The 15296-nt window shown below is 40.2% G+C and overlaps 1 protein-coding gene across 8 annotated transcripts in view; it reads left to right on the forward strand.

Moving 5' to 3' along the window:
• LOC140487978 (lysine-specific demethylase 2B-like) overlaps positions 1-15296 on the forward strand; it is a 223067-nt gene that overhangs the window by 12080 nt on the left and 195691 nt on the right. For 5 of the 8 annotated variants that reach the window (XM_072587462.1, XM_072587464.1, XM_072587460.1 and 2 more), the window contains exons 2-3: positions 13986-14124; positions 14939-15017. The exons of 1 other annotated variant lie outside the window; for it this stretch is intronic. In XM_072587462.1, the coding sequence (XP_072443563.1) occupies positions 13986-14124; positions 14939-15017 (218 nt within the window). Of the gene's footprint in view, positions 1-12285; positions 12421-13985; positions 14125-14938; positions 15018-15296 lie in introns of those variants that run through there. 2 more of the 8 variants (XM_072587466.1, XM_072587467.1) reach the window with 1 other exon arrangement.

The following is a 15296-nucleotide window of genomic DNA, read 5'->3' on the forward strand; positions in this document are numbered from 1 at the left end:
TTAATCTCGTAACAGAAAACAGATTATCTGATCATTTATATGAAGCACTTTGGGATGGTCAAAAGATGTGAATCATTGTCATATTGTACAGAAGAAGGCCACGCTGCTCTTCATGCATGGGCCACTCTGTAGAAGAGCTGGCCAATTAGTTCCATTCTTTCCAGTTTTTTTCAAGTGTATATATTCAATTATCTTTTGAGGATGGGACTCTGGTTCAACCATTCTTTCATGCAGTGCATGAATGATTATAGCAACTCAAGGTTGGTTATCTAGGTTGGCTGGACAGCTGGTTTGTGATGCAGAGTGATTTCAACAGTGTTGCTTCAATTCCTGCACCAGCTGAGGTTACCTTGAAGAAAGGGGACCTTGATCAATGGGCCAATGGGTGAAGGAGTGGCAGATGGAGTTTAATTTCGATAAATGTGAGGTGCTGCATTTTGGTAGGGCAAATCAGGGAAGGACTTATACATTTAATGCTGAGGTCCTGGGGAGTGTTGCCAAACAAAGAGACCTTGGAGACCAAGGTTCATAGTTCCTTGAAAGTGGAGCCTCAGGTACGTAGGATAGTGGACAAAGCATTTGGTATACTTGTCTTTATTGTGCATTGAGTATAGAGTTGGGAGGTCATGGTGTGACTGTACAGGACATCGGTTAGGCCACTTTTGGAATACTTTGTTCAATTCTGGTCTCCCTGCTATAAGAAGCATGTTGTGAAACTTGAAAGAGTTCAGAAAAGATGTACAAGGATGTTGCAGAGATTGGAGGATTTGAGCTATAGGGAGAGGCTGAACAGGCTGGGGCTATTTTCCCTGGAGTGTCAGAGGTTGAGGGGTGACCTTTAAAGAAGTTCATAAAATCATGAGGGGTATGAATAGCTAAGCTCTTTTCCCCAGCATAGTGGAGTCCAAAACTAGAGGGCATATGCTTAAGGTGAGATGGGAAAGATTTAAAAGGGACCCAAAGGACAACTTTTTCATGCAGAGGATAGTGCATAAATGGAATGAGCTACCAGAGGAAGTGGTGGAGGCTGGTACAATTACCACATTTAAATGGCATCTGGATGGGTATATAAATAGGGAGGGTTTAGAAGGATATGACCAAATGTGGGCAAATGAAACTAGATTAATTTAGGATATCTGGTTGGCATGGATGAGTTGGATTGAAGGGTTTGTTTCCAATCTGTACATCTGTGACTCTCCTTCCCAACCTGTCCCCTTACCTAAAGTATGATGACCTTTAGGTTAAACTATCACCCAGTTATCTCTCTCGCTAATGAGACAGCAGCCTTATGGTTCAATAGATTCATCAACTCTTTGCACTAATAGAACTGAAGCTATTGTTGTCAGTTTCAATCGAGAAGATCCGCTCTGCCCCATCATTAATTATGTGGAGAAGCCGGTGGACAAAGTTAAAAATCACAACACCAGGCTATAGTCCAACAGGTTTATTTGGAAGCACTAGCTATCAGAGCTAGTGTTATTTTTAACTTTCATCATTAATGATTCAGGGTGGTTAAAGAAAAACCTTACATATATTTGAAAAATTATGGAAAAAGTAGGGAATGGAACTATTTGGATTACTCTCTGTTAGGGTAAGCACAGGCTGGATGGGCAGAATCTACTCATTTGTGGCTTGTGGGAGTTCATGGCTAAACCTATCCTAATTTCCCTGGAGAAGTTAGTAGTGAATTGCCTTCCTGATCACTACAGTCCTTAGCATGTAGGCACACCCACCATACTATGAGGGAAGGAGTTCAATGATTGTACTATATTACTGTTCCTTCACCATCACTGGGTCACAAAATCAAGATGGTGCATGTCTTGGAGTGGAACTTGCAGGTGGTGGTGTTCACATGCAGCTGCTGCCTTCATGCCTCTAGATGGTAGAGGTTACAGGTTTCAAAAGTGCTGTTGAATGAGGTTTGATGTGTGATATTGAGCATAGCCTCCTGCTGTGACTGTAATTCACAGCAGCAGGATAGTGATCTAGACCTAACTGCTTCATCAATAATCTTCCCTCCACCAAAAGGTCAGAGTGAGGATGTTTGCTCTGACTGAACAATGTTCAGCATCATTTATGATTTCTCAGGTACTGAAGCAGTCACACAGCAGATGGACTGCAGTGGTTGAAGAAGGCAGCTCACCACCACCTTCTCAGGGGTTACCAAGGACAGGCAGTAAATGCTGGCCAACCAGCGACATCCACATCCCACAAATAAATAATTTAAAGAAAAAGGTGCTTAGGTTGTAAGATTTGGACTATATCAAGGTTTGGGCAGATAGCTGGTGACACACACACACACACCAATGCCCATCGCCAACAAGAGAGAATCTCACTATCACAGTTCAATGGCATTCTCATCACTGAATCCCCCACAAAGAACACCTTGGGGTTTACTACTGTCCAGAAATTGAACTGATTACCCACATAAGTGCTGTGATTACGAGCGATTCAAAGGTTAAGAATTCTGTGAGCAATCTACCCCCCCCGTCTCCCAGTGTCTGTCAGGACATGGGGAAGAAAATAAATCGGGAGATACAAAAGGCATGTAATGATGGCACTATTACAATAATCATCAGTATTCAAAGTAGAAGACATCAGTAGCGTACCAGAAATCCAAGAGAATCAGGGAAGAGGTGAATGCAGTGACGATCACTAAGGAGAAGGTGTTGAGGAAGTTGAAAGGTCTGAAGGTGAATATGTTAGATGGACTACACCTGAGTTCTGAAGGAGATGGTTGAGGAGGTGGTAGATTCAGGGAGGGTCCCAAAGGACTGGAAAATATCTAATGTCATCCTTGTTTAAGAAGGAAGGGAGGCAGAAAATCGGAGACGATAGGCCATTCTTGGTAAGATTTTAGAGTCCATTAAGGACAAGATTGCAGAGTACTTGGAAGTGCAAGGTTTGGCATGGCTTTATCGAGGGGAGGTCATGCCAGACAAATCTGTTAGAATTCTTTGAGGAGGTAATGAGTGAGTTAGACCAAGGAGAGCCAGTTGGCATGATCTGTCTGGAATTCAAGAAGATCTTTGACAAGGTGCTGCACAGATGGCTGCTAAATAAGAGCCCATGGTGTTAGGTAGAGGCATTGATAGGGACATTGATAGAGAATTTCTCATGGAGTTCTGCATGGGTCTGTGTTCAGTCCACAGCTACTCATGTTATATGTTAACAATTTGGACAAAGGAACTGAAGGCATTGTTGTTAAGTTTGCAGGTGACACAAAAATAAGTGGAGCGACAGGTAGTGTTGAGGAAGCAGGGGGACTGCAGAAGGACTTGGACAGGCTAGGAGAGTGAGCAAAGAAATAGAAGGTAGAATATAATGTGGAAAGTGTGAGGTTATGCACTTTGGTATGAGGAATAGAGGTGTAGACTATTTTCTAAATGGGCAAAGACTTTAGAAATTTGAAGCACAACAGGACTTGGGAGTTCTAGTTAAGGATTCTCTTAAGGTTAATATGCAGGTTCAGTTAGCAGTTAGGAAGGCAGATATAATGTTAGCATTTGTTTCAAGAGGGCCAGAATAAATACTATTGAGGCTATATAAGACTCTAGTGAGACTGCATTTGGAATATTGAGAGCTGTTTTGGGCCCTGTTTCTAAGGAAGGATGTGCTGGCCTTGGAGGGAACCCAGAGAAAGTTTCTACATATGATCCTGGATCTGAAGGGTTTTCATATGAGGAGCGTTTGAGAACTCTGCGTTTGTATTCAATGGAGTTTAGAAGAATGAAACTGAGAGTCTGGATATTTTCATTAGTAGGAAAGACTGGTCGAAGGTAGATAGGATAGTGAAGAAGGCATTTAATATGCTTTCCTTTATTGGTCAGCATATTGAATACAGGAGTTGGGAGGTCATGTTGTGGCTGTACAGGATGTACATATGGGTTAGGTCAATTTTGGTATATTGTGTGCAATTCTTGTTTTCCTCCTATTGGAAGGATGTTATGAAACTTGACAGAGTTCAGAAAAGATATACAAGGACATTGCCAGGATTGGAGCTATAAGGAGAGACTGAGTAGGTTGGGGCTGTTTTCCCTGGAGCATTGGAGTCTAAGGGGGTAATCGAAGAGATTTATAAAATCATGAAGAGCATGGATAGGGTAAATAGACAAGGTCTTTGCCTGAGTTGGAGGAGTTCAGAACTAGAGGGCATAGGTTTAGGGTGAGAGGGGAAAGATATAAAAAGGGGCATATATAACTTCTGGGCTTTTGTGCTGTACTCTATTAATAAAGCCAAGAATCCTGTGTATTCTTTTAATCACCTTGCAAAATTGACTTAAAGTACTACTACATTCAAGGCTTTTTATTTTCTTTTATAATAAATTTGTATTAGAGATCTCCTTGGGGAAATGGTCGTGCCCAGTGTGATTCACAAGACTTAAATGTGGCATCAGTAATTCTGAGAAATGTTATTTGGTTGAAGATGTGTTTCTAAGGTTTTATCTGTTGATCATTTTATCTCCACCTGCATAAACGTCTGTTATAGTAAGGCACACTCAAATTATGTATAGGACAATATACCCTTGAAAGAGTCTGCATGTGCAAAATTTACTTCCTTTGATTATTGTTATCTTATGGATGTAGGTTTGCTCACTGAGTTGGAAGGTTTGTTTTTAGATGTTTCATCACCATACTAGGTAATATCATCAGTGAGCCTCTGGATATGTTACCTAGTAGGGTGACGAAATGTCTGAAAATGAAACTTCCAGCTCAGCAAGCAAACCTACATTCAGAACCTCAACCTGAGCTACAAATCTTCTCAAAACTCGCTATTGTTACCTTATTGCATCCAGAAAAGATTGTTTATTTAAACTGTATGGTATTAAGTGGGAGGAAATTGGCGTCACTATCACTGTTCACACAAACAGTTTGTGTATGCATTTGAATTTGGAGATTGAGCTACCTTACAAAATGTGTTTTACAATTTTTTGATTATTTTAATGCAAACCTATCATACAAAAGATGGAATTAATTAGGAAGTTAGAGCTATCTTGAATCATGCTCAATGAAACTTGGTCTCTGATATGACATTTGAACCTGGAAGCTTGTTTGTTATTGAAGGATAGGTGTTCTTCTGATTAATACTTCTAATGGTATTCTGCTTAAGGGCAAAAAGAGATACTACTTGTGAATCATGTACATTATTAATTATTAAAGGTTGCAGAAGTGGTTGATGGGGGCTGATAGTAGGCAGGTGGATTGATTAACTAGATTGGCTAAAAGAGTGATTGGTTGTTCGGACTTAAAACTCTGGACTGAGCTAAAGTTCTTATGGTACAGTGGTAGTGTTTCTGTGTGTGGGCCAGGAGACCTACGTTCAAGTCCCACCTGCTCCAGAGATGTGTAATAACATTTCTGAACACGTTGATTAGAAAATATATTTAATACACTACTCAACTTTCATGTAAGGCTGGAGATGGAAAGGACTTTCTTGTTCAGCCTGTGATGGGAAATAAGTGATGTTGAAGAAAAATGATACTTTACGGATGAAGACAAGTGGTTTTGTACACTGTAAGGTTAACTGAAGATTCTGTAAACAGAATTAATTGCACATTCAAAGACTGACCTTGGAAGATGGTTGTTTTTAATCAGGTCCGTTTTCTGGGGTTCATCTGAATTAGCGAAAAGTTTAAAAAGTTGATGTTAATCCCATGGCTAGAGATGAATAGAAGGATACCATGGCAGGTTAAGATGGTCATGAGTTTAAGAATGAAAAACAGTACAGCACAGGAAGTTCTTGGTTCAAATTTCATTTATTTATTCATTTATTCTAGGCCATTTTGGAAGGACTGTAAATATGTGGAAGAAAGACAGAACCTGTATAAAGTAGATTTGTTCATTTTTTCAAAGACTTTTAAAGAATAGTATTGTTATCATTTCTGAAGGAAGTCTGTGTATCATTGGGTTGAGTCACTGAATATTTAGCCCAAGTGAGTAGAAAAAACTTAGTACATATATAGTAGTTGCAGGCCTGACCTCCTAACTCAAAACTGAATGCCTTGCTCAGAGCCAAAATGATTGGAGGAATGAGATGGAATTAAAATGATTAAGTTATCAAGATATATTCTTCAGAACCTTTTCACAGTTGTTTGAGATTTACGAGACATTGATTTTTAGAAATACATTGCATTGCTCTGCTTTCTATTGTAACATTTTCACTAATCTTTATGACTGAATGGTCTTTACTTATTAATACATTTGCTAATCTTTCGTTCTAAATGGTCTTTACATTCTTACAGTTGGATACATGAAAGTAACTTTCCTGGTACTATTAGTGTCTTGAAAGCTGATGACCAGGAAGTGCTAATTATTGCCTTCCCCTGATTCACTGCAACAACATGCCATATTTCCCATTCTTTATCATCTGTTAGTGAAGCAAAGATTGGAAAATTGGATAGGCGAAATACAATTTTAAGTGACTAACTTTTTTATTAAAATAAATAGATTTTTTTCTTTGCTTCCATAAAAATAAAACTGTTTCTACATGAATATAAATTCTTATCTCATATAGTTCAATCCAACAATGTCCCCTTACTGATACATCTGTGCTAGTTCATAGCTTTCATAACTGAAAATTTTCCAAAAAGTGAATACATTAGTGCTTTAAGATATGATTCAGTATTTTGACCTTTGAAATGGGCAGTGGAGGTAAAGTTAGTTTTGGAATTAATGCTATTCTACGAGAACATTTATTGTCATAAGATTAAGATAAATCCATGAAATACATGTTATGAAATTGAAATACATCATGTAAGTGTTGATAATGAACACCACATGGAAATAGTCCAAAGACATGTGCAGGTTGAGTGGATTGGCCATGCTCAATTGCCCATAGTGTCCTGGGATATGCAGGCTAGGTGGATTAGCCCTGGAAGATGCAGGTTCTTGGAATAGGGTAGGGGGTGGGTCTGGGTGGGATGGTCCTTGGACTCGAAGGACTGAATGGCCTGTTTCCACATTCTTAGGATTCTATGACAGCAGTCAATATACTCTTGAGTGGAACCTTTGATGATCATCACTAGGAATGACTTGATAGAATTACTGTTGACTTAAACTGGCCAAGTCTTGAAGCACATCTGCCAGACTGCATCTGTGGCAGGTGGTGAGGGAGTCAACATAAAGAAAAGCCCTACTTAAGCTCACCCTCACCAACGTTCCTGCTGCACAGTTATTTATGCATGAAAGTATTAGTAAAAGGAACAACCTCAAAATATTTATGGAAATAAAATGCCAATTGCTGTTTACAGTTACTGCACACCAAGGGGATTTTCCATTGTTTTGGTGTACCATTGTGCAATATGGGATGGATTCAGAACAGATCCTGCAGCTTAGGAATGGGTATCTAAGGACTAACAGTAGGAACCAAATTGTAAAAGAGCAAAGCAGAAGCTGCATCAAGTGTACCTAACAATGAGGTACCAATCTGCTGAAACCAGAAGTACATGCGTGTTTAACTGCAGAAGAAGCATACTGCAGACAAAGTAAAATGATGCCACAGCCAACTAATCAGACCAAAGATCTGAATTCTCGCTACATTCAGTTGTGATGCACAACTAAAACAAGGAGGTTTCATGAACATACCCAAGTTCAGTGATGGCAGAGCTCAGCACCCAAATACAAAAGACATGACTGAAGCATTCACAATCATCTGGATGCCTCTTTTCAGTCTCCTCCTTTATCAAGGATAACATTCTTCAACTATGATGTGGAAGAGCCGGTTTTGGATTGGGGTGGACAAAGTTAGAAACATCCAACACCAGGTGCTTTGTGAGTGCTTCCAAATAAATCTGTTGGACTATAACCTAGTATTGTGTGATTTTTAATATTCTTCAACTAACAACTCACTCCATGTGATATGAAAAACACAGTGCATAAGATGCAGGAAAGGATATGAGCACTGACTATGTCCAGCTAGAACAGTGAAGATGTGCTCCAGAACTAGCAATATCTCTTGCAAAACTGTTCTAGTACAGTTCGATAATAGCACTTATTCGATGATGTGGAAAATTACCCAGTTGTGTTCTTGTCCACAAAAATCAAGAAAATCCAATTGACCAATGGTTGCTTCTTTGGTCAACTTGCAATCATGAGCAAATTATGGATGTTGTCCATGGCAGTATCTTGCAGAACTTCCCCTGTTGTTCCAGACAGGAGGGAGAGGTGAATTCTGTTATTTCATTTTCCTCCCAATCTATCCATAACTAAGAGTTTTTATACAAAAGAAATCTTAAATTGGGTCACTTGTGTTCACCTTGAGAAACCCTCTGTGAAGTCCTATTTTAAAATGACCTGCAGCAAACTGTTTAAGATTAAGCCAAAAGTATAATTTTTCATGCATTCAAATTTGGGGATAATTCTTGGAGTGTATGATCACAAGTACACATACAAGGAAGAGAAGAAAGGAAAATGTTTACAATTAAGAATAGTTTAAATCATTTCACATGATTTTTGATGGTGTCCAGAGGTCAGTGTCCAACGAAAGCTCCTTTTCTATAGGCATTCATACTCTGATGGGTACAGTTGGCGGAAGTTACATAGTTCCTTTTAAAATAGGCTTCTTGTGAAACAGAGGCAATGTCCCAACCTCTGGGCCTGGAAGCCTGGGTTCAAATCACACCTACTTCAGAGATGTGTAATCTCTGAACAGATTGATTTAAAAAAAACTAATTCCTTTTAAAGTTGATGAAGGCACAATGAGTTGAGATTGGTGCTCACTTTTCCAGCAGGTACAAAATCTCTTCTGGAACAAAATTTCAGTTGGGAAGCTGGGTGACAGATAGGCTTAACTGAGCTGAGAATTAGGCTGCGGTGTTACCAGTGAGATTCTGAGCAGACTTGATGTTACTAACAAACTTCTTGTCAAACTGAAGCAAGGCAGTCCAGAAGTTGAAATTAATCCAAAGATGTGTACATCAGGTGAATTGGCCTTGATAAATTGCCCATAATGTTAGGTGCATTAGTTAGGGGGTAGGGGAATGGGTCTTGGTGGGTCATTCTTCGGAGGTTTGGTGTGGACTTGTTGGGCCTATTTCCAGGGAATCTAATCTAAAAAATTTTTTTCTTTCGGAGACCAGGATTTTATCATGTGACAGGGTTCCTTAATGAAGTAAGTAATAAAGTAGTACATATATAACTACTGCTTTCTGTCTCTAGCTTGGACCATTTTTCATTTTTGAGATCAGTGGTGAACTGTTGAGTGTTATTTCAGGCATAAGAGCTTCAATAGCTCTGCTTTGTTCTGAACTCACTGGGGGAGATATCACGTGTACTGATCTTTGTGATTCACACGATACAAGGGTGTGATGATGCTGTGGCTTTGAGTTATGGTTGGTTCTGGTTTCTTTTCGTGAGATTGGGGGACAGGTGATGAGTAGTCTGTGAGAAGGTAAACAACTTGTGAGGCCTTGAGTTTTTCTTTTAAAACGTGAGAACCATAGAAACAGCTTGAGTGGGTGTTGTCAAGCTCTCACAGAACAAGGACTTTTGGTTAGCTTTCAGCAGTTGCTCTTGGGGAGTTGAAGAAGTGGAAACTATTTTTCCCTCTCTTGATTACAGCCAAAAAGTGGGGGGTTCTGTTCTTCGGCTGCTGGATTGGATGTGAGACAAATCTGTTTTTTCTGAATATGCCTTTTGCCAAGGGTGTTTGAGATGTAACTATTTTAAACAGTTAATTAGTCATAGTTACTTTAAGATATTATTCTGTTAAGTTCTCTGACAGTTATTCGAAGTTTTTTTTTCTTTTATTGTATTTTAGCAATTGCATTTGAATAAATTGTTTTGCTTATTGTTGAGTAGTTTAACCAATTGAATTGCATGTGGAACACAGCATTTGACATTTACCTTTTAAAATAAGAAAATGTTAGGTCGACACTACCTTCTTAATATATTTTGAGGGGCTCTGGTCTACTCCATAACAGATTGGGGGCTCATCCGGGATCAAAACCTCTAATTTCATCTTGAGTTTAGGATTATTGGACTTAAAGGCAGCACGTGCTAAGTGTTAGTATGTTTTGATTTGGGTGTTGAATTCAGTTGGTTGAACAAGGGTGTGCCTTGTGTCGTAATGGCTCTTTTAATGATTAAGAGGTTCCTGGAGGTGGAAGGAGTCACTTCAGGAGTTTCACAGAATATGAGCAAGGCAAAGCTTTTGGAATTGGCAGACCAGCTAGGGTTGGTGTTGCCTTTGTCTATGCAAAAAGGGGAAGTAATTGCAGCAATAGCTCAATATTTACGATTGTTGGAAATGCCATTGGAATCTTTGGAAATTGGTAAAATTCAATGCAAATGAGGCAGCTTGAATTAGAGGCAAAAGAAAAGGAAAGAATAGCTCTGGCAAAACAAAAATAAAATGCATTTGAGTCAAATCTTTTCATTTCAACCAGCAGCCCTGAAAGAGAAGCCCCAGCTTTTAGCTGTAATCAAGAGAGGGAAAAATGGCGTCCATTTCTTCGGGACTCTGACAGCGACTGCTGAAAGCTAACTAAAAGTCCTTGGTCTGTGAGAATTTGACCACACCCACTCAGGTTGCTTCTATAGTTCATATTTAAACCCAAGGCACTCACAAGTTGCTTGTCTTTTCATAGGCTGCTCAGCATCTGTCCCCCAAAAGAAACCAGGACAAAATACACCTCTTAAAGCTACAGCATACTCAGGGACGTGACATACCAGGAGGACGATGTCCATGATGAATGCTAGCTTGGTAATGACTAATTAGAACCCTTCCAGAAATTGTGGTCCGTTTGCTTCATGTGATTGCTAGTGGCCATGTCTTAGTCCAGGAAAAAAAAATAAATTTAAACAAAGTACAGCTTTTAAAGCATTTTTTGATCTATTTTTGGACATGACGCTTGCAAATAACCTGCTTATTAATATTCAGTTTGGCTTCCACCTAAATGTCAGATTTCATTGGTCCTGATTTTGTCCTCAACTCCACCCTCTTGCTTCTTTTGGACATAGTGTGTGGGAGAAGTAAGACCTGCAGAACATTCACTATTTGCATTTTAGGTGTCCTTGGACCAAAAACTTAATTGGGCCGGCTACATAAATATTGTGGCTACGTCAGCAGGTCAGAAGCTGAAAAACGTGGAGCAAGTAATTCAACACCCGATTCCCCAAGCCTTTCCAATACGTATTGTCTAAGTTAGAATGTGCACTTGCTTGGAACAGCGAAGTTCTAACAAGTCTTAACTATGCAAGACAAAGCAGCCTGCTTGATTGACATACAGTACCACACTATGCCTGCAACATGAGTTATTTCCAATATGAATTGCACCAATTCGCCAGTGTTTCCTCCACAACACCTCCCAAACGCATGACTATTCTAGAAAAACAAACACTTGTGAGCATTACTACGTATAAGACCCTCTCCAAGGCACGCATCATCTTGACTTGGATATTGTCATTCGTTCATTGTTGGGTTAATGTCGTGAGGGAGTAATATGGATGCAGCAGTTCACTAAAATAACTTGCTACTGTACCACTTATTTTAGGACAATTAGTGGTGGACAATAAATGCTGGTGCTACCTAAAATTCGTGATTTAAAACTAAGTTTGAAGGCAGCAAACGAGCAAAATTGAGTGAGCCTTATTGAATATATTAACGTTCGTAGAGAACAGCCATTTGACGAGGAGCTGTTCTATTGTGGAAAGATCAAAAATTTCGGATCCAATGCAACATTAATAGGTAACCCAGTACTGGAGTTAGTATTGACCTCAAACCGGCTATTAGGAATCGATGGTGTTCAGTATTTCTCGCTGTCCTTCCTCGGGGAGTGCATTTGTGAAAGATCGTGCGACACGGCATTAACTATCAGCTAGGGTGGATACAGGACTTACGGAGGAAAAGGGCTCTTCCGGGTGGGCAGTGGAAGCCCTGGCACCCTGCTGCTGTTTTGTGGACGAGAGGGCCCGTTCCGGAGTCGGAGGGTTGCCTGTCCAACATTATGATTGCAGGGAAGTGGTGCAAGCGGCGCTGTGCGTGCGTGGCGTGCGGCTCTGCATCGCAACAATCCGTCGCTGCAAAACTGCGGGGAACACGCATTCCCTCCCCCCCCAATCCATCCAATCTACAATTAAGTGGGAGTGGGGGGGGGGGTAGGTGCATTCTAATAACCTGCAAGGCGGGAAGAGCATTTAATTATTATTTTAATTTTTGCACATTTGGGGTGCACGGAAAGAAAAATTCCCGATTTTTTTTAATTGGAAAGGGGCTAACGACGTGACGTAAGGTGTTTTCTGGCTTTTGGAAGTGTATGACGTCATATGCAATAGAGTCCTATAGAAAAATGGTGTCTTTTTACACGGGCTGTAGAGTGACTGAAAGTTATTTGGATTCACAAAATCCTGGGTGATGCATTGGTGATTTAGAGTAATGCTATCTCAAAAATGGATGTAGAGAAAGATTCTGGACGAAGATTGGTCTGTAGTTTTTTGTAACGTAACGAGTTTTTATGCCATATTAAAAAGACAGGATTTATGCAGCTACTAGTGATATGGAGGGGAGCAGTCACCGTGTGACTGGAGCTGAAATGGCCTCGTTTGTTTTTATTTTGGGGTGTGAAAGGCTAGTGACTTCCTGTTTTAAGACTGAAGATGAGTGAAAATGGGAGGGTGTGTGCGCTGTGGGGGAGGCTTTTATTTTTAAAATGCGTTTTGTTTTCAATTTCTCTCGTTTATTATTTTTATTTTGTCCTATGGTCACGGGTTTCCCCCTCCTCCTCCTCCCGCCCCAAGCTGTGGGGGAAGTGGCTGGAGTGAGTGGGTTTGGTGTGTTTACAGTGTCTGCGGGAGGAAGCGCTCCTTCCCGCTGGCCGCCTTCCATCCTACAACCCAGGCTCGACGGCCTAGTTTCTCCCCCCTCCCCGCCCACCCCTCCAGCTTTTTCATCCATTCATCCCCCCCCGCCACCCCCGAATCGCCTGCCCTCACCTTTCCTCCGAGTGGGTGTTTTATTTTTGAAAGGGGAAAAATAAGACAGGCTAGAAAGCCCAAAATCGAAGGACTGTGTTTGTGCTTTTCAAACTCGGTCTCGTATTCGCTTGAATCGGACGCCTAGCGACGAGAGGTCTGGCACGAAACAAAATGTTGTCCCTGTTTACAAAACCCTTGCGCTTTTTTTTAAAAAAAAGTTTTTTTTTCCCCTTAGAAACGAGGAACCTGAAACTTCCACTTCGCCATTTGATTTCTATTCTTGCATGATAGCTCACCCACCCTTATTTGCACATGTAATAGTATTAAAATAATTCAGCAGTATTATTCAAATTTTAACGTTGCTGTGTGCAAAGTTCGCCTCGAGTTTGCCTGGACCGGGCTCCCCACTTAGTCGAAGATGGTCAAGTCATTAGTGTTTACAGAAGTATTGCAACAAATTCCCACATCATTTGCATCGAGGTTTCACGTTAAGATTTGATCTCTTCTCGGACTTGAACAAATGTCCAATAATGTAACAGCAGGTCTGAAAAGTGCTGAATTCAGCGGGAGCCTAATGCAAACTATATACAAAATCATGCTTTTAAAAACTGGACCACGCTATGAAATTGTTTCAACCATTGCAGTTTTTTTGTGATCTTAGGAAAGAAAATGCACATAAACACGTTTAAATTGCAAATCTATGAAAGGACCGCGGTGGGATGGCTTTCATTAAAATACATGAGTCGTAAATTTCTTTAAATTGATCGATTTATCAGGTCGATTTATGATGTTAAAAAGATACTTCCAATTCATCATCCGAGTACTTAGTACAGCACTATTGTTTGTATATGAAGTACGTCCTGTTGCAACATTCAATGCGTGCGTCCCATATGCAAATATAAACTTTGGTCGTGTTGATACTGATCAAAATAAGTACACATTCATAAAGTTAAATTTAATACCTAGCCAGTACACAAATACGATGTTTCATTATGAAATCTATTTTTTGAAATGGCTGCGGATTCAACACTGGTGTAGCGTTACATATAGGTCTGGTTCTGTTCTGTTTATAGCGCACATTTTGTAGAAGGCGGTATGACAATGAGGACCTCTCAGACGATGACATAGCCAGCATGAGGACTTTTGATGTGGAGGAAAAGCTTAGTATTGCCTCATACAATTCAAGTTACGTGCACTTTATGAAAGGAAAAGGTAAGAATTGGAAGAGAGGTGTGTTTTTAAATGTACAGTAAATCCACGTCAAGACTGCGACTGCTGCAGCAGTACTGCAGCTTGCCTGGTCAGTGGGTTCTGTTTGAGTCTCGAATTTCCCGCCGTGAAGGCAGGCTATGACTTCAGAGCTTGACGACTATCGTCATTATCTCACAATCCAAGTCATTTTTTTTGTAACATTTGCTGTGCAATCAATTTCGGAACGAGATGACGTCTGAAACACAGGAAAACAATTTGAAACATTTTACTAAAAAATACAACGGTATGAGAAAGGATAATCGTAATATTATGTATGTGGCTGTGTGGATTGTAAATTTTCCTTAACCTATCCACAAAATAAAATAACCAAATATAGACTTGCTGATATCGTTTATTTTTTAAAAAATAATTTGCATGTTATTGTTATCTGAACCGTCTGTATTTGCAGCAATTGGTCCAACAGGGATTTGGCCAGCGTTACATGAGGATGCGTGGGGGTGGAGGGCGGGAGAACGAATCAAAGCCACTGCCAATTTTTTTTATAAAACATGAGGCCGTTAATACAGGTTCAATGGAGAGGCATTGTTAAGTAGCGGCTACATTATTGGTTCTGCGGATTCACATGGAAGAGCTACGTTGATTTTTTAACTCAGGTTGTTCTGTAAAGGCGCAAATTTAGAATCCTGGGCAAATCCCTGTTCGATCCACCACGATGCCAGCGGTTGCAATTTTTTTTCGGATTAACTATACTTATTGTTGGGTTGACTTTTCTCGCTTCTCTGCTAAAGTTAAGTTTTGCTGTATGTTGCAACAGATTTTACCCTTGAATATGTGCAGAGAGAGACTATCAAGGTCCCCATTATCTTCAGGGACAAAGATGGTCTAGGAATCAAGTAAGTTTTCTATTAGATACGTTTAGATTTCATTTATTCAGTAATGTTCCTAAACACTGACAGCAAATGCCATCGATATGTCTGTGTTTGGTACATCAGTAACTCCGTTGACCTCATTCATCACCAGATACTGGTTAAAGCGACCTTAATCCAGTCTGAGACGTTAACAGAACTGTGGTATTCTTTCTCAGCCTACATAACCTCCCTTCTTTATGCCCTGAATTCGACGTAGTTGCTGCTGAAATCCTAACTCCGCCACAAGATCAAAGATCTTAAGGC

Source organism: Chiloscyllium punctatum, chromosome 17, assembly GCF_047496795.1.
Source record: "Chiloscyllium punctatum isolate Juve2018m chromosome 17, sChiPun1.3, whole genome shotgun sequence".
Classification (NCBI taxonomy): domain Eukaryota; kingdom Metazoa; phylum Chordata; class Chondrichthyes; order Orectolobiformes; family Hemiscylliidae; genus Chiloscyllium; species Chiloscyllium punctatum.